The sequence below is a fragment of the Pan troglodytes genome, chromosome 18 (genome assembly GCF_028858775.2).
Source record: "Pan troglodytes isolate AG18354 chromosome 18, NHGRI_mPanTro3-v2.0_pri, whole genome shotgun sequence".
Classification (NCBI taxonomy): domain Eukaryota; kingdom Metazoa; phylum Chordata; class Mammalia; order Primates; family Hominidae; genus Pan; species Pan troglodytes.
In genome coordinates, this window is record NC_072416.2 from 86,053,587 (window position 1) to 86,078,534 (window position 24,948).

At 51.3% G+C, this 24,948-nt stretch overlaps 1 protein-coding gene across 3 annotated transcripts in view; it reads right to left on the reverse strand.

Annotated features, from left to right (window-relative positions):
* Positions 1-7,799: 7,799 nt before the first annotated feature.
* Positions 7,800-24,948, reverse strand: part of CA5A (carbonic anhydrase 5A) — a 53,643-nt gene continuing 36,494 nt past the window's right edge. For 2 of the 3 annotated variants that reach the window (XM_009431405.5, XM_523486.9), the window contains exons 6-7: positions 18,158-18,313; positions 14,092-14,351 (exon numbers count right to left, since the gene is read on the reverse strand). In XM_009431405.5, the coding sequence (XP_009429680.2) occupies positions 14,208-14,351; positions 18,158-18,313 (300 nt within the window). In that variant the 3' untranslated portion in view covers positions 14,092-14,207. Of the gene's footprint in view, positions 8,188-14,091; positions 14,352-18,157; positions 18,314-24,948 lie in introns of those variants that run through there. The other variant, XM_054668557.2, reaches the window with a different exon arrangement.

The window sequence follows — 24,948 nt, forward strand, 5'->3', positions numbered from 1 at the left end:
GAGGCGGAGGCAGGCGGATCTCGAGGTCATGAGTTAAAGACCAGCCTGGCCAACATGGTGAAACCCCATCTCTACTAAAAATATAAACATTGGGCGAGTGCAGTGGCTCATGCCTGTAATCCCAGCACTTTGGGAGGCCAGGCAGTCGGATCACTTGAGGTCAGGAGTTTAAGACCAGCCTGGCCAGCATGGTGAAACCCCGTCTCTACTAAAAATACAAAAAAATTAGCTGAGCGTGGTGGTGGGCGCCTGTAGTCCCAGCTACTCGGGAGCCTGAGGCAGGAGAATGGCATGAACGTGGGAGGCGGAGGATGCAGTGAGGGGAGATCACACCACTGCACTCCAGCCTGGGTGACAGAGTGAGACTCCGTCTCAAAAAGAAAAAAATATATATATATAATATATATATATAATATATATATAATGTATATAATATATATAATATATTATATTTATATATAATATATATAATATATTATATATATATATTATATATATAATATATTATATATATATATTATATATATATATAATATATATATATACACATCAGCTGGGCGTGTTGGTGCGCGCCTGTAATGGGAGGCTGAGGCAAGAGAATCACTTGAAACCAGAAGGCAGAGGTTGCAGTGAACCAAGATTGTGCCACTGCACTCCAGCCTGGGTGGAAGAGTGAAACTCTTGTCTCAAAAAAAAAAAAAGAAAATGTTTACATTTACCTCTAGCCTGGAAGCCCCCCTCCTGCTTTGAGTTGTCCCGCCTTTCTGAACCAAACCAATGTATTTTTTAAATGTACTTGATTGATGTCTCATGTCTCCTTAAAATGTATAAGACCAAGCTGCACCCCAACCACCTTGGGCACATGCGGTCCGGACCTCCCGAGTCTGTGTCACGGGCGCGCCCTCAACCTTGGCAAAATACGCTTTCTAAATTAAAGGAGACCTGTCTCAGATTTGCTGGCTTCACAACCCTTAATTGAAGTGGGGCTTCCTGGGGCCGCCTCTCTCCTGTGAGTCCCCTGCCGGGCTGGTTCTCAGTCGTAGAGGAGAAATGCCTGCATCTTTTAACATAGCAAGGGTCCTTGCTTCTTCTGGAGGTTGTTTTTGAAAGCCATGCTTTTATTATGCTCAGAGGTGAGCTTTTCCTGTCTGCATGCTTGACAAGGTGGGGCTGCCCTCGGTACGATCAGAAATTCCGTTCTGTTTCCAGGCAGATAGGTGTGTAGGGCAGCCACTCAGTCGGTGTTCGGCCTTAAAGACTCTTGCCAGTCAAGGAAGATGACCGAGGCAAGTCTCCGTCATTTTAGCTTTAAATGCCAACATTAGGGACGCGCACCTGAGAGACTGGTCTATGCCTTTCTCCGAAGATGATTTTGAGGGCTTCAATATTGAAAGGGGGAAGGGCAGGATATTGGGCAATACACAATTTTCATGTGAAGGGGGTAGGGGAAAATTCAAGTTTTTGTCTGGTTTAGTGACTCTGCCGTTTTACGTAAGATACCGTAGACGATAGGGCAGCGGAAACAATGAGATACGCATTTGCTTCATGTGGGCGGAGGGATGACTCAGTTCTGCCCCTCGTCCCATCACCTGTGAAGATAAGCTAATGGTTCACATTGCCAGGGTGAACTTTAACAGAAGCGCTTAGGGTAAAGATCTTGGAGCCCACGAGGAATTTCCTTATGGGCAAAATGTGAGGGAGGTGTGTCGCTTTTCATCTTTTTTTTTTTTTTTTTTGAGACGGAGTCTCACTCTGTCACCAGGCTGGAGTGTAGTGGGTCGATCTCAGCTCACTGCAACCTCCGCCTCCCGGATTCAACTGATTCTCCTGCCTCAGTCTCGCAGGTAGCTGGGATTACAGGCGCCTGCCACCATGCCCGGCTAAGTTTTGCAGTTTTAGTAGGGACGGGGTTTCATCATGTTGGCCAGGCGGGTCTGGAATTCCTAACCTCAAGTGATCCACCCGCCTCGGCCTCCCAAAGTGCTGGGATTACAGGGGTGAGCCACCAAGCCCAGCCAAACTTTTCATCTCTGTAGCTATTTGTTAAATAATTAGGAGCCGAAACAGGAGGCCGGTTCCCATGACATGGTCACCAGCTTCACTTTTCCCTGTCGTTAGCAAGTGTGGGGTCCCAGGATTTATGTTCCTTTCACACTCTCTATGCCATTTAATTTTTGCAGCAACTATAGTTAGTCGTCATTTATGGTTGGAGAAAAAGGGCAGTTCAGTAAGTGGCCAAGCCCAGCTTCAGACCCAGGGCAGGCCTTTAATCCTTGTGGCAATGCTGACGGCCACGCTGATGGCACCACTTACAAAGGCAGCCAGATTCATAAGCATGCGGATTTTCCCAGTTAAAAGAGAATTTTGGCCGGGGGCGGTGGCTCACGCCTGTAATCCCAGCACTTTGGGAGGCTGAGGTGGGCAGATCACGAGGTCAAGAGTTCAAGACCAGCCTGGCCAACATGGTGAAACTCCGTCTCTACTAAAAATACAAAAATTAGCCTGGCGCAGTGGCAGGCACCTGTAATCCCAGCTACTCGGGAGGCTGAGGCAGGAGAATTGCTTGAACCCAGCAGGCAGAGGTTGCAGTGAGCCAAGATCATGCCACTGCACTCCAGCCTGGGCAACACAGTGAGAATCCGTCTAACAAAAAAAAAAAGAGAACTTCATTTCAGCTGCCCCTGGTGGCACCTTGAAAGCCTCATTGCCTCTTCACTGGAAACATCCACCATTCTTGTTAAAGAAAAGACACTCATGACTTTCCTTCACCGAATCCTTCTAGCTTCTGTTTGAACACTTGGGTAGTCCCCCCACCCGTTTCCTGAAGTTCGTATGGGGGAACGGTAAACAGCGTCCATGCCTGCAAGTAAAATCCGAAGCCCTGCGATTGCTCAGTAACAGCTAGGAGCAAGGTTAGAGATTGTAGGGCCAGATTTTTTGCTTAGGTTCAACTAGGTAAAATAAAAATAGACTTTGCATGCATTTCAGGCACTGGGCTGATGACCGGCCACCAGGGAGGCTCCGTCCCACTTCTTAGCTTTGGCCCCAATGTTAGTCTTGTTGCTGCTCTCAGACGTGCTCTGCGTGTCAAAGATGACTTGGAGGCTGGGCGCGGTGGCTCATGCCTGTAATGCCAGCCCTTTGGGAGACCAAGGTGGGAGAATTTCTTGAGCCCAGGAGTTCAAGACCAGCCTGGACAACATAGGGAGACCCCGTCTCTATAAAAAATACAAAAACTAGCCCAGCGTGGTGGTGGTGCACCTGTAGTTCCAGCTGCCGGGGAGGCTGAGGTAGAAGGATCACCTGAGATCGGGAAGGTTGAGGCTGCTGTGAGCTGAGATCACGCCACTGCACTCCAGCCTAGGCGACAGAGCGAGACCGGTCTTTTTTTTTTTTTCTGAGACAGAGTCTCGCTCTGTCACCCAGGCTGGAGTGCAGTGGCGCGATCTCGGCTCACTGCAAACTCTGCCTCCCGGGTTCACGCCATTCTCCTGCTTCAGCCTCCTGAGTAGCTGGGACTACAGGCGCCCGCCACCACGCCTGGCTAATTTTTTGTATTTTTAGTAGAGACGGGGTTTCACCGTGTTAGCCAGGATGGTCTTGATCTCCTGACCTCGTGATCCACCCGCCTCGGCCTCCCAAAGTGCTGGGAGTACAGGCGTGAGCCACCACGCCCGGCGAGACTGGTCTTGAAAAAAAAAAAAAAAAAAAAGAAAGATGACATGGAAGCAACAGTAGGAGCCGGGGTCAGAGTTCAGGCCCGTCCATCCGTGGATGATGGATAAACCCAGTGTAGTCCGCCATCCCTTGGAGCGTCATTCAGCCGCACACGGGAAGACACGCTGCAACGTGCAGGATCCCTGAAAACACTGGGCTGCGTGAAAGGGTCAGTGACCACGAGTTGTATGATTCCGAGTGCACGAATGTCCAGGACAGGCGGATCCAGAGAGATGGACGAGATTCGTGGCTGCTTAGGGCGGGGGGAAGGGGCGATGGAGAGTGAGGGCTGAGTGGATGGGGTCTCTCTTTGGGGTGATAAAATGTCTTGGAACTAGATGATGGGGATGGTTGCCCAACACTGGGAGTGACTTAAACACCACGGATTTGTACGTGTTTAAATGACTAACGGTTAATGTGATGTTATGTGTGAACTATACATCCAAAAGATAAAAGCAGTTCAGGCCTGGAATCGAACGGTCCTGGGTTCAGATCTCACCTCTACCACTTGATGGCACCAGGCGAGTGACTCGGCTCAGCTTTCGAAGTCTCAGTTTCCTCTTCTGTGAAGCAGGGAGACACCTGTGCCTGCCTCCTGGGGACCAGCAGGTAGAAGACCCTGAGCCGCTGGCATTGCCATCACTGCAGAACTGTGCTCCCAAGACCAGCCAGTGGAGGACCCTGAGCTACTGCTGTGTCCCTGTCACTGCAGAACTGTGCTCCCAGGGCTGGCGGGTGGAGGACCCTGAGCCGCTGGTGTCATCCTCACTGCAGAACTGTGCTCCCGGGGCCAGCAGGTGGAGGACCCTGAGCTGCTGGTGTTGCCATCACTGCAGAACTGTGCTCCCAGGGCCAGCCGAATGCCTGGCTTCCACCCTCAGACTTTCTTTCCAATGTGGGCGAAGGGAACACGGAGGGACAGCGGTCGCAGCAGCCCACACTTGCTGTGTCGGGCGTGGTCTCAGTGGCTGCAGCGTGAAGATGGAGGCGGGGATGGGAGTGGGCGGCCTTGAGTCAAGGGACACCTGTAGCCCCCAGAAGCTGGAAGAGGCAGGAGGGGTCCTGGAGCCTCCCGAGGGAGCCTGGCCCTGCCACCACCTTGATGTTGGCCTCTGGCCTCCAGGACTGTGAGAGAACAAAGGGCTGTTGTCTTAAGCCCCTGTTTGCGGACAAAGGGAATAATCTCAACATTGAAAAAATATGGCCTTAATCTTTAGTGCTGTAGGTGGCAAACTTACCTTCAGGATGGCGAAGACAGATCTTTTTTTCCTGTTGACAGGCATTTTAACATTTCCAGAGACACGGGAGCCAGGTTCTCCTGCTTGGCCTCTGCACTATGAGCCAAACCTGCCTATTGTTAAGTGATTGAATGAGTTGACACTCACCTTGAACTTTCTTCCACTCTGCCCTGGATTACAAGAAGAATTCATTGCTCAGCCCATGTCCCAGCATGAGGCTGGAAGCAGCTGTTGAATTTTGTAGAGCCTGGAAGGCCCTGCACTCTTTGCAGCTGCCAGCTTCAGCGCTGCTCTCTTCGGCTACTTTGCCCTGCCTCTGTTTTGGGCACAGTGGCTGCAGGGCAGATGCCATTCAACCAGGTCAAATTTCCATGTGAGGATGGAAATTTGTAGGTTATAATTCAATTCTCTATTTTGGAAAATATCCAGGTGGATATTGTTTACCACCAAAACAATGACTTCTATCATGTAAGCCCGAAAACCAGGCTGATGCATGCTACGCCATGCGTGAGTGGTGCCTGCTCCATGTGTGAACCATGCTGCTCCATGTGTGAACTGTGTCTGTTCCATGTGTGAACTGTATCTGTTCCATGTGTGATCCATGCTGCTCCATATGTGTTCCATGCTGCTCCATGTGTGAACCATGTCTGTTCCACATGTGAACTATCTGTTCCATGAGTGAACCATGTCTGTTCCATGTGTGAACCGTGTCTGTTCCATGTGTGAACCGTGTCTGTTCCATGTGTGATTCATGCTGCTCCATGTGTGATCCATGCTGCTCCATGTGGGAACCATGTCTGTTCCATGTGGGAACCGTGTCTGTTCCATGTGTGTTTCATGCTGCTCCATGTGGGAACCATGTCTGTTCCATGTGTGAACCATGTCTGTTCCATGTGTGAACTGTGTCTGTTCCATGTGTGATCCATGCTGCTCCACATGTGAACCGTGTCTTTTCCATGTGTGAACCGTGTCTTTTCCATGTGTGATCCATGCTCTTCCATGTGTGAACCGTGTCTATTCCATGTGAGATCCATGCTGCTCCATGTGTGAACCGTGTCTGTTCCATGTGTGAACCGTGTCTGTTCCATGTGTGATCTGTGTCTGTTCCATGTATGGTCCATGCTGCTCCATGTGTGAACTGTGTCTGTTCCATGTGTGAACCGTGTCTGTTCCATGTGTGAGCCATGTCTGTTCCATGTGTGATCCATGTCTGCCCCATGTCTGATCACACCTGCTCCCTGTCACTCATTTTGTCTAGACTTCTCAATGATGACAGCCCCCAGTTACCCGGATTTAAGGTAGTTTCTTAATATTTGTAGCCAGATCCATCTAGTATCCTGCAATTCATTCATTGACTCAGCAAACATTTCACGATAGCTAGACATACGCCTGGCTTTGTGAGAATGTGTGTCTGTATGACACCCCAGCCTGCGGGTGACCCTTTCATGTGCACCCCTGTGATAACATGGGATGTGCAGGAGCCCAGGTGCGGGGGGAGGGGATGCTGCTGCCTGGGGCTGGCACTGACGAAGGTGTGGTGGAGAGGAGGGGCTGGGCTGGGCCTTGGCAGAGAGGAGAAAGTGCATCTAGCAGAGCAGGGAGGATGAGCCCAGGAGAGGGAGCAGCGCCTGGAGGCCCTGGGGCAGCACACAGCAGTCCCCGAGCTTACAAGTGGGAGCACTGCAGCCCATGGCACCCGACCGCGTTTATTGTGTGCTGTGGGCAAGCAGAACAGTTGAGGATCCCGCCCCTGGGGGCTCACATTCCAGAGGGGGATGCAAGCATCATGCAGCAACACGTGCCTGATGCCAACAGCTGGGGAGGGGACACAGGGAGACCGTGGTTGGGGCAGGTGTCTGAGAACTGGTTGAGGATGGAAAGGAGTGACTGTGAAGCAGCCGTGGGGACAGCAACCCCAGCCAGAGGCCCACACACACACACAAGGTGACGTGGAAGAGGGCCAGGCTGCGAATCTTGCCGGGAGAAGCTAGTGCTCATTCCCAAGCCTAGTGGAAAGCCTCAGTTTTGAACAGGGCAGCAGAATGGCCAAGTGTCAGTTTCTCAAAAAAACCCACTGTTAAAAGAAAAATGGATTTGGGGGAAGAGGGGAAGAGGCTGGAAAGAAAGTGGCTAAACTGGAAGGCCAGCTTGTCACTCAGGCTGCAGCAGAAGGGACAGAGAAAAGTGGATGGACTTGGAATAGGCGGCAGTTTGAGGGTCCTCCAGCAGAGCCTGCTGCTGCCCTGAGTGCAAGGAGTGAGGGGAGAGGAGGGCCCAAGGGGGCTCCCGAGATTGCCTGTGGCATCGGGTGGATGGAGGAACCATTTATCAGACGGGGTTGGTGGGCACAGAGTTGGGGACGCAGCAGTGCACGGACAGCCCACCTTTCAGCAGGAGGGACAAGTGTCAAAAAATGACACTTACTGCTCCGTTAACGGAGTAATGGAGCAGACACTCCGTTACTGCTGGGCACCGCTGTGTGCCAGGTGCCATCTGGGGGATCAGCTCAGGCTGAGGAAACAGGAGGAGCAGGTGTTGAGCAGGTGGTATGGGGCGGGCGGGGAAGGGTGCCCTCAGGTCCATCAGAACAGCCACAAGAGCCCTGGGGTGGGAGGGGGCCGATATTCTGGTGGGCACAGAGTGGGCTGCCAGGAGAGGGCGGGGGCGGAGGGGCAGGAATGTGGATTCTGTCCCAAGGGGGCAAGGCTGAGGGGATGTAGCTGGGCACATGGTCTGCTCTGAATTGAGCTTGGTTCTCTGGAGGGTCGATGGGAAGGACGTGCTGGGGATGGGGAGGAAGCGGAGGAGGAGGAGGCGGTGGCAGCTGGGAACAGGCAATGCTTCTCGCACAGGCGTATCTTTATTAAACAAGAAAATAACATAAAAGCAAAGGGAGGAAGCCTTGAACCTTAAAAGCTGGGCCAGAAATTCTGCAATACAATCAGAAGCCACAATCTGGTCACAGTGAGAGCCCTTCCCGCAGAGCCGCAGACACCGGCCGCTGCCCCTGGGGCGGGAGGGAAGCCTCCTGTTTGTTTTTTGTCCCGTTGCTTTGAGGGCTGCAATCAATGTCTTTTCCTCTCGGTGTGTTTGTGGTTTCATCTCACTGTGTCCAGGCTTGGATGGCTTCCCGGGAGTATCTCCGTGTCTCAGGATTAGCACCAGTTTTTAAAAATAACTGACAAAGGCCATTTTTCAGGAGACAAAGATGTTGGTGCATGCAGAGGGCCCCCTGTGTTGATATGGAAAATGAAGGTCAGCCACTCCCTGCTTCTCTTGGTGTGTTGTTGGACACGATGTCAACATGGGGCCGGTAGAACTGGAGCCCAGGGCCCCTCTGGCCGCTTGGGCCTTTCTCTGTCCCCAAGCCCCCCTGGAAATGGGCAGCCCATGGAGAATGGCTGAATAGCTGCTCTCTGCCCCCATCCCAAGCTCCAGGTTCAGAGACCACCCCCTCCATTGACTGTGTCACCCCTTCCCCAGCAGAGGAGGGGGCTGTTCTCAGAGCGCTGCAGGAAGCCCAGCCAAGTGCCTTCCTCTGGCTGCTGCTTTCTCCTGGGTTTTAAGGTTCAGGACTTTCTCTCTTTGCTGCGCTTTTTCCTTGACTGATTGCACAAATCAGAGAAGGCAAGAGTGAAATGCTGCGTATCCCTTGGCCTAGCGGGTCAGTGACAACTTTCTCAACTTCTCAAGTGAGCCTCAGTTTCCTTATTAAAAACCAGGGACGATTTTGTGGAACTTGTCGCAACTCAATGGGAGTGCCGTGGCCCTTACGCCCAACGACACCATCCTGTCCCTTCGGGAGTTTTTCCTAAAACACCATTCCCCAGACCAACGGCGCTGCGAGCTTCTGGGGCGTGGGCTGGGCCCAGCATGTCAGTGCGACCCACAGCAGGGCTGGAGCTGCTGAATGTGCACAACACACTTCACCTGGGCCTGGTTCAGGAGCGGGCGAGGCAGCCGTACACCCTGTCCTTAGGCAGCAAACTCCTCTTGATCGATGGAATCGAAGTCAGGCGCAGCAGCTTAGAGCAGAACAGAAACGTGCCCATTTCCCGGCTTGGTGCTTTCCCACTTCCACTTCGACTCCTTCAACCCAATCCTCTTTCACCCGCGTCGCCACCAAGTGTGATCTCCTTTAAAGAGCCAGACACTTTATTTTGGGGGGGCGTGGAGGGGTGGAGTCTCGCTCTGTCGCCCAGGCTGGAGTGCGGTGGCCGCCATCTCGGCTCACTGTAACCTCTGCCTCCCAGGTTCAAGCAATTCTCCTGCCTCAGCCTCCACAGTAGCTGGGATTATAGGTGCGTGCCAACACGCCCGGCTGATTTTTCTTTGTATTTTTAGAAGAGACAGGGTTTCACAATATTGCCCAGGCTCGTCTCAAACTCCTGACCTCATGATCTGCCCACCTCAGCCTTCCAAAGTGCTGGGATTACAGGCGTGAGCCACCGCGCCTAGCCTTAGTTTTTTTTTTTTTTTTTTCTTTTTGAGATGGAGTCTCACTCTGTTGCCCAGGCTGGAGTACAGTGGCACGATCTCGGCTCACTGCAACCTCCACCTCCTGGGTTCAAGCAATTCTCCCTGCCTCAGTCTCCAGAGTAGCTGGGACTACAGGTACATGCCAGCACACCCAGCTGGTTTTTTCTATTTTTAGTAGAGACGGGGTTTCACCGTGTTAGCCAGGATGGTCTTGATCTCCTGACCTCATGATCTACCTGCCTCAGCCTTCCAAAGTGCTGGGATTACAGGCGTGAGCCACCGCACCCGGCCTAGTTTTTGAATTTTTTTTTTTTTGGAGGCGGAGTCTCGCTCTGTTGCCCAGACTGGAGTGCAGTGGCACAATCTTGGCTCATTGCAATCTCTGCATCCCGGGTTCAAGCAATTCTCCTGCCTCAGCCTCCCAAGTAGCTGGGATTACAGGTGCCTACCACCATGCCCGACTAATGTTTTGCTTTTTTTTTTTTAGTAGAGACGGGGCTTCACCGTGTTGCCCAGGCTGGTCTCGAACTCCTGACCTCAGGTGATCTGCCCACCTCAGCCTCCCAAAGTGCTGGGATTGCAGGCGTGAGCCACCGCGCCTGACCTAACCTACTTATTCTTTATCTCCCCGGAATGAAACGGCCTTTATCACCTTGGGAAACAGATGAGCATCTGCTTATTTTTCTGTGCTCATCCGACTGTAAGGTAACGTTGGAAGATAATGTAATTAGGTTTATTGTAAAACTTTCTCTCTTCTGGTGGGAATATTTTTTAATGCTATGAAAATAAAAATACTGGGCCAGGCGCGGTGGCTCATGCCTGTAATCCCAGCACTTTGGGAGGCCAAAGTAGGCAGATCACATGAGGTCAGGAGTTCGAGACCAGCCTGACCAACATGGTGAAACCGAATCTCTACTAAAAATGCGAAAAAAAAAAAAAAAAAAAAAAAGACTGGGCGCAGTGGCTCGCATCTGTAATCCCAGCACTTTGGGAGGCTGAGGCGGGCGGATCACCTGAGGTTGAGAGTTTGAGACCAGCCTGACCAACATGGAGAAACCCCGTCTCTCGTAAAAATACAAAATTAGCCAGGCATGGTGGCCCATGCCTGAAATCTCAGCTAATTGGGAGGCTGAGGCAGGAGAATCACTTGAACCTGGGAGGCAGAGGTTGTGGTGAACCAAGATTGCATCAATGCACTCCAGCCTAGGCGACAAGAGCAAAACTCTGTCTCAAAACAAAACAAAACAAAAAATTCGCTGGGTGTGGTGGCGGGCGCCTGTAATCCCAACTACTCGGGAGGCTGAGGCAGGAGAATTGTTTGAACCCGGGGGGCAGAGGTTGCAGTGAGCTGAGATCGTGACATTGCACTCCAGCCTGGGCAACAGAGTGACACTCCATCTAAAAAAAAGGAAAAGAAAAACACTGTACTGATTTTGGATTTTTTCCAAGCAAGTAATAGGTAAAAAGAAACCCAAACTAAACTGGCTTACATGAAAGGGCACCTATTGGCTTGTGTAACTGATCAGGTGCAACCATTGCTATAAGCTTGATCCAGACCCGACGTGGTGACCCATGCCAGTAATCCCAGCACTTTGGGAGGACAAGGCAGGCGGATCACCTGAGGTCGGGAGATTGAGACCAGCCTGACCAACATGGAGAAACCCCGTCTCTACTAAAAATACAAAATTAGCCAGGCACGGTGGTGTATGCCTGTAATCCCAGCTACTTGTGAGGCTGAGGCAGGAGAATCACCTGAACCCGGGAGGTGGAGGTTGCAGTGAGCCAAGATTGCATCACTGCACTCCAGCCTGGGTGACAAAGCAAGACTCCGTCTCAAAAACAAAACAAAACAACAACAACAAAAAAAGAGGGTGAAAGGCAGCCCCAGAGTGGGAGAAGAGATTTGTAAAATGGACAAAGGCCTTATAATTGGAATATATAAAGAACTCCTAAAAATCAATAAGAAAACCACAGACAGCCCAAGAGAAAAATGGGCAAATGGCTCAAGCAAGTATCTGGTGAAAGAGGATATGCAGATGGCCAATGAATCTGCACAAAGTGCTCCACGTCATTAATCATTAGGGAAGTGCAAATTAAATCCACAGGAGACACCTGGGCACACCCTCCAGAAAGCACACAATAACCTGCTGGCAAGGACAGGAATGACCACTTTGGAAAACTCTTTGGCAATGCAGCCAAACTGAGCCTCTCCACTCGAAAATGCCCTTTGCTCAGAACCCAGCAGCAGCTCCAAAGTCTCCACCCAGCCTGTGGGGCACCGGTACCCACCCTTGCCTCCCATGCCTCTCTCCTCACCCCTGCACTTGGCTGCCCTCACCCTCGGGCTGCACCTTGAACACCAGAAGGGTGCTCCTGCCTCCAGCCTCTGCCTGGAATTCTCTGCCCTTGGGTAGCCACGTGGTTCACTCCTCCTTTGGTCTCTGCCCAAATGGCCCCTGTAGAAGAGACCTCCCCACCCAGCCATGTCCTCTCCCTGTGACTTACCACCCCAGACTTTCTGTGTTGATGCATCATGGTCTACCTCCTTCCATCAGAATGTGAGCTCCGAGGCAAAGGCTCTTCAGACCTTAAACAGTCTAGGCTCCGTCCCCAGAGTCTAGAATAGAGCCTGCCACGTAATTGGCACTCAATAAATGTTACATGAATTAATGGAAACCATCCTGGCACGAGTGGTAGCTCTCTTTCCACCAAAAGAATGAGCTTGCCAAGAGAGAGACAACATCATGAAAGAGAGACGGAAAAGCCACACTCAGATCCAACACTGAGTTCTGGATCAAGTCTTTTTTTTTTTTTTTTTTTGAGACGAAGTTTCGCTCTTGTTTCCCAGGCTGGAATGCAATGGCGCGATCTCGGCTCACTACAACCTCCGCCTCACGGGTTCAAGCAATTCTGCCTCAGCCTCCCGAGTAGCTGGGATTACAGGCATGCACCACCAAGCTCGGCTAATTTTGTATTTTTAGTAGAGATGGGGTTTCTCCATGTTGGTCAGGCTAGTCTGGAACTTGGCCTCCCAAAGTGCTGGGTTTACAGGCATGAGCCACAGCTCCCAGCTCCTATGTTATTTTTTAGGAGCTTTATTGTTTTACCTTTCGTGTTTAGATCTATAGTCTGTCAGGAATTAATTTCTGTGTGTGCTGTGAGGTAGGGGTGTGAGGTATGGTAAGAAAAAAGATTCATGTTTCCCCATTTGGATGTCCCGTTGGCTCGGTGGGGTGGCTAATGCCTGTAATTCCAGCACTTTGGGAGGTCAAGGCAGGAGAACTATTGGAGCCCAGGAGTTCAGGACCAACCTGGGCAACATAGTGAGACCCCGTGGACCGACTGATGAATTGATCGATCAATCAATAGATAGATAAAAATCCAAATGATCCAAAACTATTCACAGAAAAGCCCGTCCATTCCCTACAGCATGAGTCAGGGATCACAAATGTGTGGAACCTTCTAGACACGCTATTCTTTTTCATTGGTTGATTTGTCCTTCTCTGACAGGTACCACATTATCTTAATTAATATAGCTTTTTATTTTTATTTATTTATTTATTTTGAGATGGAATCTCGCTCTGTCGCCCTGGCTGGAGTGCAGTGGCGTGATCTCGGCTCACTGCAAGCTCTGCCTCCCGGGTTCAAGCGATTCTCCTGCCTCAGTCTCCTGAGTAGCTGGGATTACAGGCATGAGCCACCGCACCTAGCTCATTTTTGTATTTTTAGCAGAGACGGGGTTTCACCATGTTGGTCAGGCTGGTGTCGAACTTCTGACCTCAGGTGGTCTTCCCGCCTCAGCCTCCCAAAGTGCTGGGATTACAGGCATGAGCCACTGCACCTGGCCTACTACAGCTTTTGAAGTAGGTCTTGACATCAAATTGTGTATGTTTTCTGGTTTTATCCTGCCAGATTATTTTTGGTTGTATTTTTGGTAGAGACGGCGTTTCACCATGTTGGCCAGGCTGGTCTCAAACTCCTGACCTCAAGTGATCTGCCTGCCTCGGCCTCCCAAAGTGCTGGGATTACAGGCGTGAACCACGGTGCCTGGCCTCACAAGAATTCCTTTTTACTTTGAGACAGAGTTTTGCTCTTGTTGCCCACGCTGGAGTGCAATAGTGTGATCTTGGCTCACTGCAACCTCTGCCTCCCGGGTTCAAGCAATTCTTCTGCCTCAGCCTCCCTAGTAGCTGGGATTACAGACATGCAGCACCACACCCAGCTAATTTTTGTGTTTTTTATACAGATGGGGTTTCACCGTGTTGGCCAGGATGGTCTCGATCTCCTGACCTCGTGATCCGCCCGCCTCGGCCTCCCAAAGTGCTGGGATTAAAGGCATGAGGCAATGCACCTGGCCAGTTCTTACAAGGAGGAGGCAGAAGCTGGAAAGGCAAGGAAAAAGATCCTGCCCTAGAGCCTCAGAAGGAAGCAGCCGTGCGGACACCTTGGTGTCGGGCTTCTGGCTCACTGAACCGTAAGAGAATCAATCTCCATTGTTTTAAGCCACCAAGTTTGTGGTACTTTGTTACAGTGAAACTAAGCACCCTGCACTTGCGTTGGGTGCCATGGCACACCCCTCCATCCCAGCGTTATGTTCCCCACGGTACTTACACATCTTTCTTTCACTTGCAGCTGAAAAGTACTTTGACTAAAACAATAACCTCATGCTCTCTTTTTAATTTCAGAAGTCATGTACAATCATATTGTGAAACTTGGGAAACAACGCTTCCTTCCTTCAAAGTCAGTTCTGCTATTCATGTGGACCTAATGTCTCTAGGACCTTGTGCCCTCATTAGTGGCCTGGAAGGACGCCCAGACCTTCCGGTTCATCAAGGGTTGAAGTGGGCGATAGTTGTTCACCATCATCTTCTCCTCTTCACCAAGTGCAGAAAACAGGAGAGTACGAAATGCAGAGAGCTGGAATAGAGGGCAGCCAGGGTGAGCTTGGTATGACTGCAGGGTGAGCCAGCCTCCGGGTGTCCCTCAGGCCTTATGTGGTCCCCTCCCATGCTGAATCAGGATGGCCCGAAATGACCAGTAAATATGGTGGAAGTGATGGTGTGTGCAGGGCCAGGTTATAAAAGGCATTGCCGCTTCCGCCTTGGTCTTTAGGATCACTTGCTCTGGGGGGAAGCTGGTCGCCATATTGGGAGGGTACTCAAGCAGCCCCGAGGAGAGGCCCATAGGGAGAGGAACTGAGGCTCCCAGCGAACTGCCAGCACCAACTTGCTAGCTACTTGAGAGGGCCAACCTTGGAATGAATCCTCTAGCCCTAGTTGAGCTTTCAGATTGCTACAGTCCCAGCTGACACTGGGCTACAATTCATGAAAGATGGTAAGCCAGAGCCACCCAAATTCACAACCCAAGGAAACTGTGGGAGATAATAAATGATTGGTTTTTGTTGTTGTTGTTTGAGACAGTGTTTCGCTCTTGTTTCCCAGGCTGGAGTGTCATTGGCGAGATCTCAGCTGGCTGCAACGTCCGCCTCCCAGGTTCAAGCGATTCTCCTGCCTCGGCCTCCTGAGTAGTTGGAATTACAGGCACAAGCCACCACGCCCGGCTAATTTTTTTTTTTTTTTTTTTGAGATGGAGTTTCGCTCCTGTTGCCCAGACTGGAGTGCAATGGTGTGATCTTTGCTCACGGCAACTTCCGCCTCCTGGGTTCAAGGGATTCTCCTGCCTCAGCCTCCTGAGTAGCTGGGCTTACAGGCATGCACCACCACGCCCAGCTAATTTTCTATTTTTAGTAGAGATGGGGTTTCTCCATGTTGGTCAGGCTGCTCTCAAACTCCTGACCTCAGATTATCCACCTGCCTCGGCCTCCCAAAGTACTGGGATTATAGGCGTTAGCCACTGTGCTAGGCCTAATTTTGTATTTTTAGTAGAGACAGGGTTTCACCAAGTTGGTCAGGCTGGTCTTGAACTCCTGACCTCAGGCGATCCACTCGCCTAGGCCCCCAAAGTGCTGGGATTACAGGCATGAGGTACTGCACCCGGCCCAAATGATTGTTTTCTAAAGCCACTATGTTTTGGAGCTATTTGTTACACAGCAATAGATAACTAACACCTATAATGTAAATGCTAAAGTAACATTTGAATTTACTTTTCACTGAAGGAACTAAAAGACTACTTTTTATGGCTGGATGCAGTGCCTCACGCCTGTAATCCCAGCACTTTGGGAGGCCGAGGTGGGTGAATCACCTGAGGTCAGGAGTTTGAGACCAGCCTGGCCAACATGGAGAAACCCTGTTTCTACTAAAAATACAAAATTAGCCAGGTGTGGTGGCACACGCCTGTAATCCCAGCACTTCGGGAGGCCAGGTGTGGTGGCTCACGCCTGTAATCCCAGCATTTTGGGAGGCTGAGGTGGGTGAATCACCTGAAGTCAGGAGTTTGAGACCAGCCTGGCCAACATGGAGAAACCCCATCTCTACTAAAAATACAAAATTAGCCAGGTGTGGTGGCTCATGCTTGTAATCCAGCTACTTGGGAGGGTGAAGCAGGAGAAGCTCTTTAACCTGGGAGGCGGAGCTTGTGGTGAGCGAAATCACGCCATTGCACTCCAGCCCGGGCAACAAGAGGGAAACTCCATCTCAAAATAAATAAATAAATAAATAAATAAATAAATAAATAAATAAATAAAGACTTTTTATGTATTATCTCACTTGTTCACAGAATATACTTATGAATGCTGTGAGGCAACTCACGCATTTAATTAAATTCAGAAGTGAGATTATGTCTACATGCTGACAGCATACTGGTCCAGTTAGCCCTGCGTGATGATCCAGCGCCCCCTAGAGTTGCGCGCGCATGGTGCACGTGGCCTCCTGGGCCGTGACCACGGTGTGCTCATCCACATTTGTGCTCTGCACATTTGTTGACTGTCTCAGAAAGGCAGCCTTTCTCCTCCCCTGGAAAACTCCCCGCCTTCCAGGACATGTGCCTCCCTGGCTCCCCTGCTCAGGATAAGGGGCTCCTGCCCGGCATTTTTATGTGACACCGGCCACCCTGGCTTAATACTATTGGCCTTGTTTCTACTTTCCTGCCAGACAGCAGTGTTCTGAGACGAATGCCCTGTTCCTGTGCCGCCCCTCCACACCTGCCCCCCTCCCACCCTCTCTTGGTGGCACAGACCCAGAATGGGCACTTGTCACATATATGCTTGTTGAGTGGCATAAGGGCCTTGCTGACAAGGGGCCACCTTCAACAAAAGCCTTCCCCATGTCCAACAGCTCTGGTTTGGAGGCAGGCAGATCATCCCACATCTCCAAGTGCAAATGACATCATGCCATGGTTTGTATATAAGGGAATATTTTCACAGGCCCAGGAGACTGAAAGACCCTCTAAGAGCTCACCTGGAGCCCTCGGAAAGAGATGAGCCAGAGATGCTAAGTCGCGCTGCGACTGCTGAGAAACGTCTGCCGGGCGGGGGCGGGGCATAGGCAGCACGTCTGTGGCTCTAAACTGCCTTGGACAGACAGAATTGCTACAGATTCTTAAGATTTCCAGAAAAAAATGATAGTATAACTTTTATTTATTTTTTATTTTATTTTTTTGAGACAGAGTGTCACTCTGTCGCCCAGGTTGGAGTGCAGTGGTGCCATCTCAGCTCACTGCAACCTCCGCCTTCCGGGTTCAAGTGATTCTCCTACCTCAGCCTCCCAAGTAGCTGGGATTACAGGCACACGCCACCATGCCCGGCTAATTTTTGTATTTTTATTTATTTATTTATTTATTTGAGATGGAGTTTTGCTCTTGTTGTCCAGGCTGGAGTGCAGTGGCGTGATCTCAGCTCACTGCAGCCTCTGCCTCCCGGCTTCAAGTTATTCTCTTGCCCCAGCCTCCCAAGTAGCTGATATTATAGGCATGCACCACTACGCCTGGCTAATTTTGTAGATTTAGTAGAGACGGGGTTTCACCATGTTGGTCAGGCTGGTCTTGAACTCCTGGCCTCAAGTGATCTGCCTGCCTTGGCCTCTTTAAGTGCTAAAATTATGGGCATGAGCCATGACGTCCAGCCCAAGAGTATAACTTTAAAAAGTGTATACAAATATTATTAACTAATTTTTGAAAAAAAAAAGCAATGAAACTATTTAGATTAAAAAAAAGGAGGCCGGGCTCGATGGCTTATGCCTGGAATCCCAGCACTTTGGGAGGCCAAGGTGGGCAGATCACCTGAGGTCAAGAGTTCAAGACCAGCCTGGCCAACATGGTGAAACTCCGTCTCTACTAAAAATACAAAAATTAGCCAGCCTTGGTAATGGGTGCCTGTAATCCCAGCTATTCGGGAGGCTGAGGCAGGAGAATCGCTTGAACCCAGGAGGTGGAGGTTGTAGTGAGCTGAGATCGAGCCACTGCACTGCAGCCTGGGCGACAGAGCGAGACTCTGTCTCAAAAAAAAAAAGGAAAGAAAAGAAAAAGGAAGAAAACAAAAACCATGCAGACCCATGACCCTGGGACAACTCCCATGGATGCCTTGTGTGTCTGTGTGTGATAGATTAGGGCGTTGCTCAGAACATGCCCGCTGTGATCACTGGAACCGCTGTCCAATCTCAACAAGCTCCTACTTCAATTGGAACTTTCTTCTTGTGTAAGAACGCCCCAAACGCATGAAAGAATATACATAACTCCACAACACTCTCATGCAGCATCTTAGTGACGCTGCCAAGCAAGAGGGACGCCTTCCATGAAGTGCCATCATGCCAGTTACGGGCACGGCTCACCTGGCTTGGGGCCACTTCAACGGGCTCCTTCTGGATGATCCAGGTGACCGACTCGGTCAGCGGCGGGGTGGTGAGCGAGCCTGCGTAGGTCCAGTAATCCCAGCAGGTGGGCAGCAGAGTGGAGGGGTCGAAGGGGCGCATGGCCGCCCGCGTGTCCTGAGAGACCGAGAAGCACAGGACGTGTCAGTCCTCAGGGGAGACTAGGAGCTTCCATCTTGTCTCAGCACGTGAGGCCTTCATGGTGCTTGGAAGGAAGTGCTTTCCCCCAGATAAGGCCATGAGGCCACTGCTGTCACACTTGGAAGCAGTGATGAGAAAATGTGACCCTTCTATACAGAGCAAGGATTCCTGCCAACTTACATTGGTGGGAATGACATTACATTACACCAGCTTACGTTGGTGCTTACATTTTTCCTTTTGAAGTCATTTCTTGGGGCGCAGTAGCTCACCCCTGTAATCTCAGCACTTTGGGAGGCCGAGGCGGGTGCATCACTTGAGGTCAGGAGTTCGAGACCAGCCTGGTCAACGTGGTGAAACCCTGTCTCTACTAAAAATACAAAAATTATCCAGATGTGGTGGCGAGCGCCTGTAGTCCCAGCTACTCAGGAGGCTGAGGCAGGAGAATCGCTTGAGCCCAGGAGGCAGAGGTTGCAGTGAGCCGAGATCATGCCACTGCACTCCAGCCTGGGCAACAGAGTGAGACTCTGTCTCAAATAATAATAATAATAATAATAATTAATTAATTAATTAATAAAAAATAAAAATAAAGCCATTTCTTTTAGCATACCTTGGCTGCAAAAAATATTACTTTTTATTGTGATAAAATATACATAACATAAAATTTACCATCTTAACCTTTTTTTTTTTTTTCCGAGATGGAGTTTTGCTCTTGTTGCCCAGGCTGGAGTGCAATGGTGCGATCTTGGCTCACTGCAACCTTTGCCTCCCAGGTTCAAGCGATTCTCCTGCCTCAGCCTCCAGCGCCTGCCACCACGCCCAGCTAATTTTTGTATTTTTAGTAGAGACAGGGTCTCACCATGTTAGCCAGGCTGGTCTTGAACTCCTGACCTCGGGTGATCCACCCGCCTCGGCCTCCCAAAGTGCTGGGGTGAGCCACTGTTCCCGGCCTATGGGCTCCTTTTTAAGGAGGGAGTCATGGTGGCCAAGAAGGATGTCCACATGCCTAAGCACCCGGAGATGGCAGACAAGAATGTGCCCAACCTTCATGTCACGAAGGCCATGCAGTCTCTCAAGCCCCGAGGCTGCCTGAAGGAACAGTTTGCCTAGAGACATTTCTTTCTTTCTAACTTTTTTTTTTTTTTGAGACAGAGTCTCCAGGCTGGAGTGCAGTGGTGCGATCTCAGCTCACTGCAGCCTCTGCTTCCTGGGTTCCAGCAATCCTCCTGCCTCAGCCTCCCGAGTAGCTGGGACTACATCTTCACGCCATCGCGACCAGCTAATTTTTTATATTTTTAGTAGAGACGGGATTTCACCATATTAGTCAGGATGGTCTCGATCTCCTGACCTCGTGATCTGCCCACCTCGGCCTCCCAAAGTGTTGGGATTACAGGCGTGAGCCACCACGCCCGGCTTGCCTGGAGATATTTCTACTGCTACCTTACCAATGAGGGTATCCAGTATCTCCATGATTACCTTCATCTATCCCTGGAAACTGTGCCTGCCACCCTATGCTGCAGCCGTCCAGGGACTGGCAGGCCTCAGCCTAAAGGTCTGGAGGGTGGGCGACCTGCAAGACTCACAAGAGGGGAAGCTGACAGACATACCTACAGACGGAGTGCTGTGCCCCTGGTGCCGACAAGATAGCCGAGGCTCGGGCTGAGTCAGCAACCGAATTCCAGTTTAAAGGCAGATTTGGTCGTGGACATGGCCAGCTACCTCAGTAAAATCAGAGAGGATTATTTTGCATTGAATATACTCACAGCCAAAAAACAAAAAGAGTCAGGGTCTTACTTTGTCACCCAGGCAGGAGTGCAATGATGCCATCATAGCTCACTGCAGGCTCTAATTCCTGGGCTCAAGCGATCCCCCTGCCTCAGTTTCCCAAGTAGCTAGGACACCACACCAGGGTTTAAAATTAGTTGTTTGTAGCCAGGGGGTCTTGCCATCTTGCCCAAGCTGTTCTCCAACCCCTGGGCTCAAGCGATCCTCCTGCCTTGGCTTCTCAAAATATTGGGATTACAGGCATAAGCCACTGTGCCCAGCCAGCTCTTTTGGATATATACCCAGAAGTGTGTGATTGCTGAATCATAGGGTAGTTCTATTTATAACTTTTTATTTTTTTTATTTTTTTGAGGCAGAGGCTCACTCTGTCTTCCAGGCTGGAGTGCCATGGCATGATCTCGGCTCACGGTGGTTGGGCCTGGCCGCAACACAGCCCTCATCAGCGTCCCATGCCAACCAAGCACAGCTCTGCACCTGCCCCTGGCCAGCACTGTGGGACAAGAGTCCAGTCCAAAGTGACAGAGACCCTGTCTGCAAGGAAGATGGCCTCCCTGCTCAGCCACATCACATCACCTTGACTTTGCTGGGCCCTGGCCTTCCAAGGTGGAAGCCGGCAACCCAGATGCCTTGGGCTTGTCTCCTAACATCAAGCAGTGAGGGTTAGGGTCAAGAGAGGCGGCTGAGCTACCAGAAGGAAGCCCGGGAGTGTCCACACTGGCAGACACATGCATCAGTTCTATGCACGCCTGTTCACGTTTATAATTATCCAGTTAATTAAAAAAAAAAACAGCATTATAGGCTGGGCGCAGTGGCTCATGCCTGTAATCGCAGCACTTTGGGAGGCCAAGGCAGGCAGATCACCTGAAGTCAGGAGTTCAAGACCAGCCTGACCAACATGGCGAAACCCCATCTCTACTAAAAATACAAAAATTAGCCAGGCGTGGTGGCAGGTGCCTGTCATCACAGCTGCTCGGGAGGCTAAGGCACAAGAATTGCTTTGGCACAGGATGCAGAGGTTGCAGTGAGCCGAGATGGCACCGTCGCACTCCAGCCTGGGCAACAGAGAGAGACTCTGTCTCAAACAGCAGCAGCAGCAGCAGCAAAACCCACAGCATTATTGTGATAGAATTCACATACCATGCAACTCTCCCATCTAAAGTGTACAGCCTGGTTGGGCGCAATGGATCATGCCTGTAATCCCAGCACTTTGGGAGGCCGATGTGGGAGGACTACTTGAGGCCAGGAGTTTGAGATCAGCCTAAGCAACATAACGAGACCCTGACTCTACAAAAAACACAAAAACTAGCCAGGTGCAGTGGTGCACGCCTGTGGTCCCAAGTAGTTGGGAGGCTGAGGTGGGAGGATGGCTTGAGCCCCGGAGGTTGAGGCTGCAGTGAGCTGTGATCATACCACTGCACTCTAGCCTGGGTGATGGAGTGAGATCCTTTCTTAAAATAAGTAAATAGGCCGGGCACAGTGGCTCATGCCTGTAATCCCAGCACTTTGGGAGGCCAAGGCGGGTGGATCACCTGAGGTCAGGAGTTCGAGACCAGCCTGACCAACATGGCGAAACCACGTCTCTACTAAAAATACAAAATTAGCCGGGCGTGGTGGCGCATGCCTGTAATCCCAGCTACTCAGGAGGCTGAGGCAGGAGAATTGCTTAAACCCGGGAGGCATAGGATGCAGTGAGCTGAGCTCATGCCATTGCACTCCAGCCTGGGCAACAAGAGTGAAACTCCATCTCAAAAAGAAAACAAAAAACAGAAAACAAAAAAAGTAAATAAAAATTGAAGTGTACAGTTCTATGGTTTTGGGTATATTCACAGTTGTGCAGCCATCCCAAGTCAATTTTAGAACTTCCGCCTCAAGGAGGAAGCTTGGTACTTTTTAGCTCTTGTCCCCACCCCCGCCCTGCTGCTTCTGTCTCTGTGGGTTTCATAGGAACTGAGTCATGTAACATGTGGAACATTTGTGTCTTGTGTCTCTCACTTAGCACGGTGCTTTTGAGGCTCACCCACGCTGCAGCATGAGTTAGAGCTGTGTCCTTTCTGATTGCCAAGTAATATCTCATCGCATGGTCTAGCTGGGTTGACATCCCATTGCACGCTCTAGCTGGGCTGTGAAGGAGCAGGCTGCTTGTGCACGTGGGTAACAGGCGGGTGTGCAGTGAGGCGTCAGTCTGGTGCATGTGGGTAACAGGCGGGTGTGCAGTGAGGCGTCAGTCTGTGCACGTGGGTAACAGGTGGGTGTGCAGTGAGATGTCGGTCTATGCACATGGGTAACAGGCGGGTGTGCAGTGAGACGTCCGTCTCCTCCTGCCTGCCACACGTCCCCAGGGCACAGATGTGCCAGTCACTTTCTGAGCAACTACTTCAAATCTTCAGAACAACCCTTCGAGAAGTATTTCTAGTTTACTGGTGAAGATAGACAGACAGATATAAAAAACTTGCCCAAAGCCACGTTGCCAGTCAGGGCCACTGAGGCCTGGCCCGTTCCAAGGTGCGGGCTCTTCCTTCCCTCCCCAAGGCTGCAGGAATCAGTCGGGGGAGTGGCAGGCTCCAGCCATTCCACTGCGTGCAGGTTTCTTGCCAATTAAGCTTTCTAGCCTTGGGCTGAGAAGAGGTTGCCTGTGTGTTGCATCATTGTCCCCAGGAGTTCCTGTCCTGTCTCTAAGATGCATGAGGGCTGGAGCAGCCATGTGGTTACAGAAAACCGCTCCCCCTCAGGGCCCCCAAAGCAAGTCAGGGCCCTTCCTTTATGCGTGTGGTGAGCCCCAGGCAGCTAGAATGGGACACCGGTGAGCACACCAATGAGGCTGAAGACCATCACATCCATTATCTGAGCACGGATGGCCCAGCTACCTGTGGAAAGCACCACAAGCCTTTGCTGGCGGAAGTGGGTTGGTAACTTGTTCTACTTTTCTTTTATTTATTTATTTTTTTTGAGATGGAGTTTCACTCTTGTTGCTCAGGCTGGAGTGCAATGGCACGATCTCGGCTCACCACAACCTCCACCTCCCGGGTTCGGGCGATTCTCCTGCCTTAGCCTCCCTAGTAGCTGGGATTACATGCATGCGCCATCACACCTGGCTAATTTTGTATTTTTAATAGAGATGGGGTTTCTCTATGTTGGTCAGGCTCGTCTCAAACTCCTGACCTCAGGTAATCCACCCGCCTCAGCCTCCCAAAGTGCTGGGATTATAGGCGTGAGCCACCGCTCTATTCCTCGTTTTGTTTTCTTTCTCTTAAACAGGACCCCACATTTTATGAGCGTCAAGCCCCACCCAGCCTAACTCCGCCCTTGCTTTGTCCTCTTAGAGTCTCAGTTTCCCCAGGTGTACGACAGGCAGTGTGGTGGCTGTAATGGGCTTCCATCAGTGCCTGCCACGTGGGCGTGGGGCTCAGTAGGTGCTGCCGCTGCTGCTGCCAAAGCTAGAAGAGCCCCCACAGGGCATAGAGCCGTTCCCTGGATCCCCTGGACCTGGTGGGCTGTTTCCAACTCCACAAGGCAGCCAATTCCCCTGTAGCCCTGACTGTTGTGAAGGCAGGGATGAGGGGGCGCCCCAGCAGCCTGAGGAGCTTGCAGCTTGTCCAGGCTTGGAGGATGGGGACCCTCTGTGGGCAGTTTTTGCCAAAACTTCTCGCTATGGTGAGAGGGTCAAAGGCAAAGCCTTGAGGTCTCCATTCTGGAACTGTCTGCCCGGGGTCATCAGGGCCACACTGGGGCTGTGCCTGCACGCTGGGAGCTGAGTGCATAGTGACAGGTCGGCACTGGTAGGGGCCTGTGCAGATGGGATGGCGCTGGGGGTGGGGGTGGGGGTCCGGGCTTCCAGGCAGCTCCTGATGTGGTTTTGGTTACAGACACTGCCTGTGTTTCCCTCTAAGCTGCTGAAAAGCTCAGAAATGTGCAGCAGGGGCTGGAGCTCAGCCTGGGTTCTGACTGCATGCGGGAGGTGGGCGCTGGGGCGACTGGGAGTTCAGGCTGCGTGGACCCACTTCCTGGGTTTAAAAACGGGCTCTTCACCTGCCAGCTGTGTGCCCGGGCAAGGCCTTCTCTGCCTCTCTGAGCTTTGGTTTCCCTGTGTGTGCAAGACAGATGAATCACAGGCCCTGCCCCGTGGAGTGATTGGAAGATTCAGTGTGATGATTTATGTGGAGGGCTGTGGCTTCTTTGAACCCCTTCCACCGAGGTGTAGGGTGATGTCCCCTTGCCCTGAGCCTGGGCAGGTGCTCCTGGCGGGAGTGGTGAACAGGATGCCGCAGGAGCAGCGCTTTGTGACTCTGGAAGCCAGGGCAGAAAAGGACATCGTGTCCATCTGGCTGTTTCTGGAAATGCACCCTTGGAGCCCTGAGCACTGCATAGAAGCCAGCTGGGTCCCCAGGGAATGACCGTGGCAGGCATTCCTGGAGGGTCTCTGCCAAGTCAGTCCCACAGCAGGGCCCGGACCAGCCTGGAACCAGCAGAGATGATGGGGACTACGTGACTCTGGTCTTTCCTGCCCTAGTTCAGGACAACTTGTTCCTTAACTGGAGGAAACCAGGAAAGCAGCCCAGAAGCTGCAGGTGAGCCTGTCCCTGGGTGAGGACTGCTGAGTCTGCGGGGGAGTGGCAGAGCTGGGATTTGAAGCCAAGGCCATCTGCCCTTGAGCCTGAGGCCACCACGGCCCTGTCCTGCCCTGCACTGCCCACCAATCAGGAGTTAGATTCAACCACACTTCTAGCATTTTCCATCACAAGGCCATCATTCTAAAGTTTCATGGACTCCCAAAACGTAATAGCTCTCTCTGGGAATCACCTGACAGAAAGCACCCGCAGCAACAAAAAGCG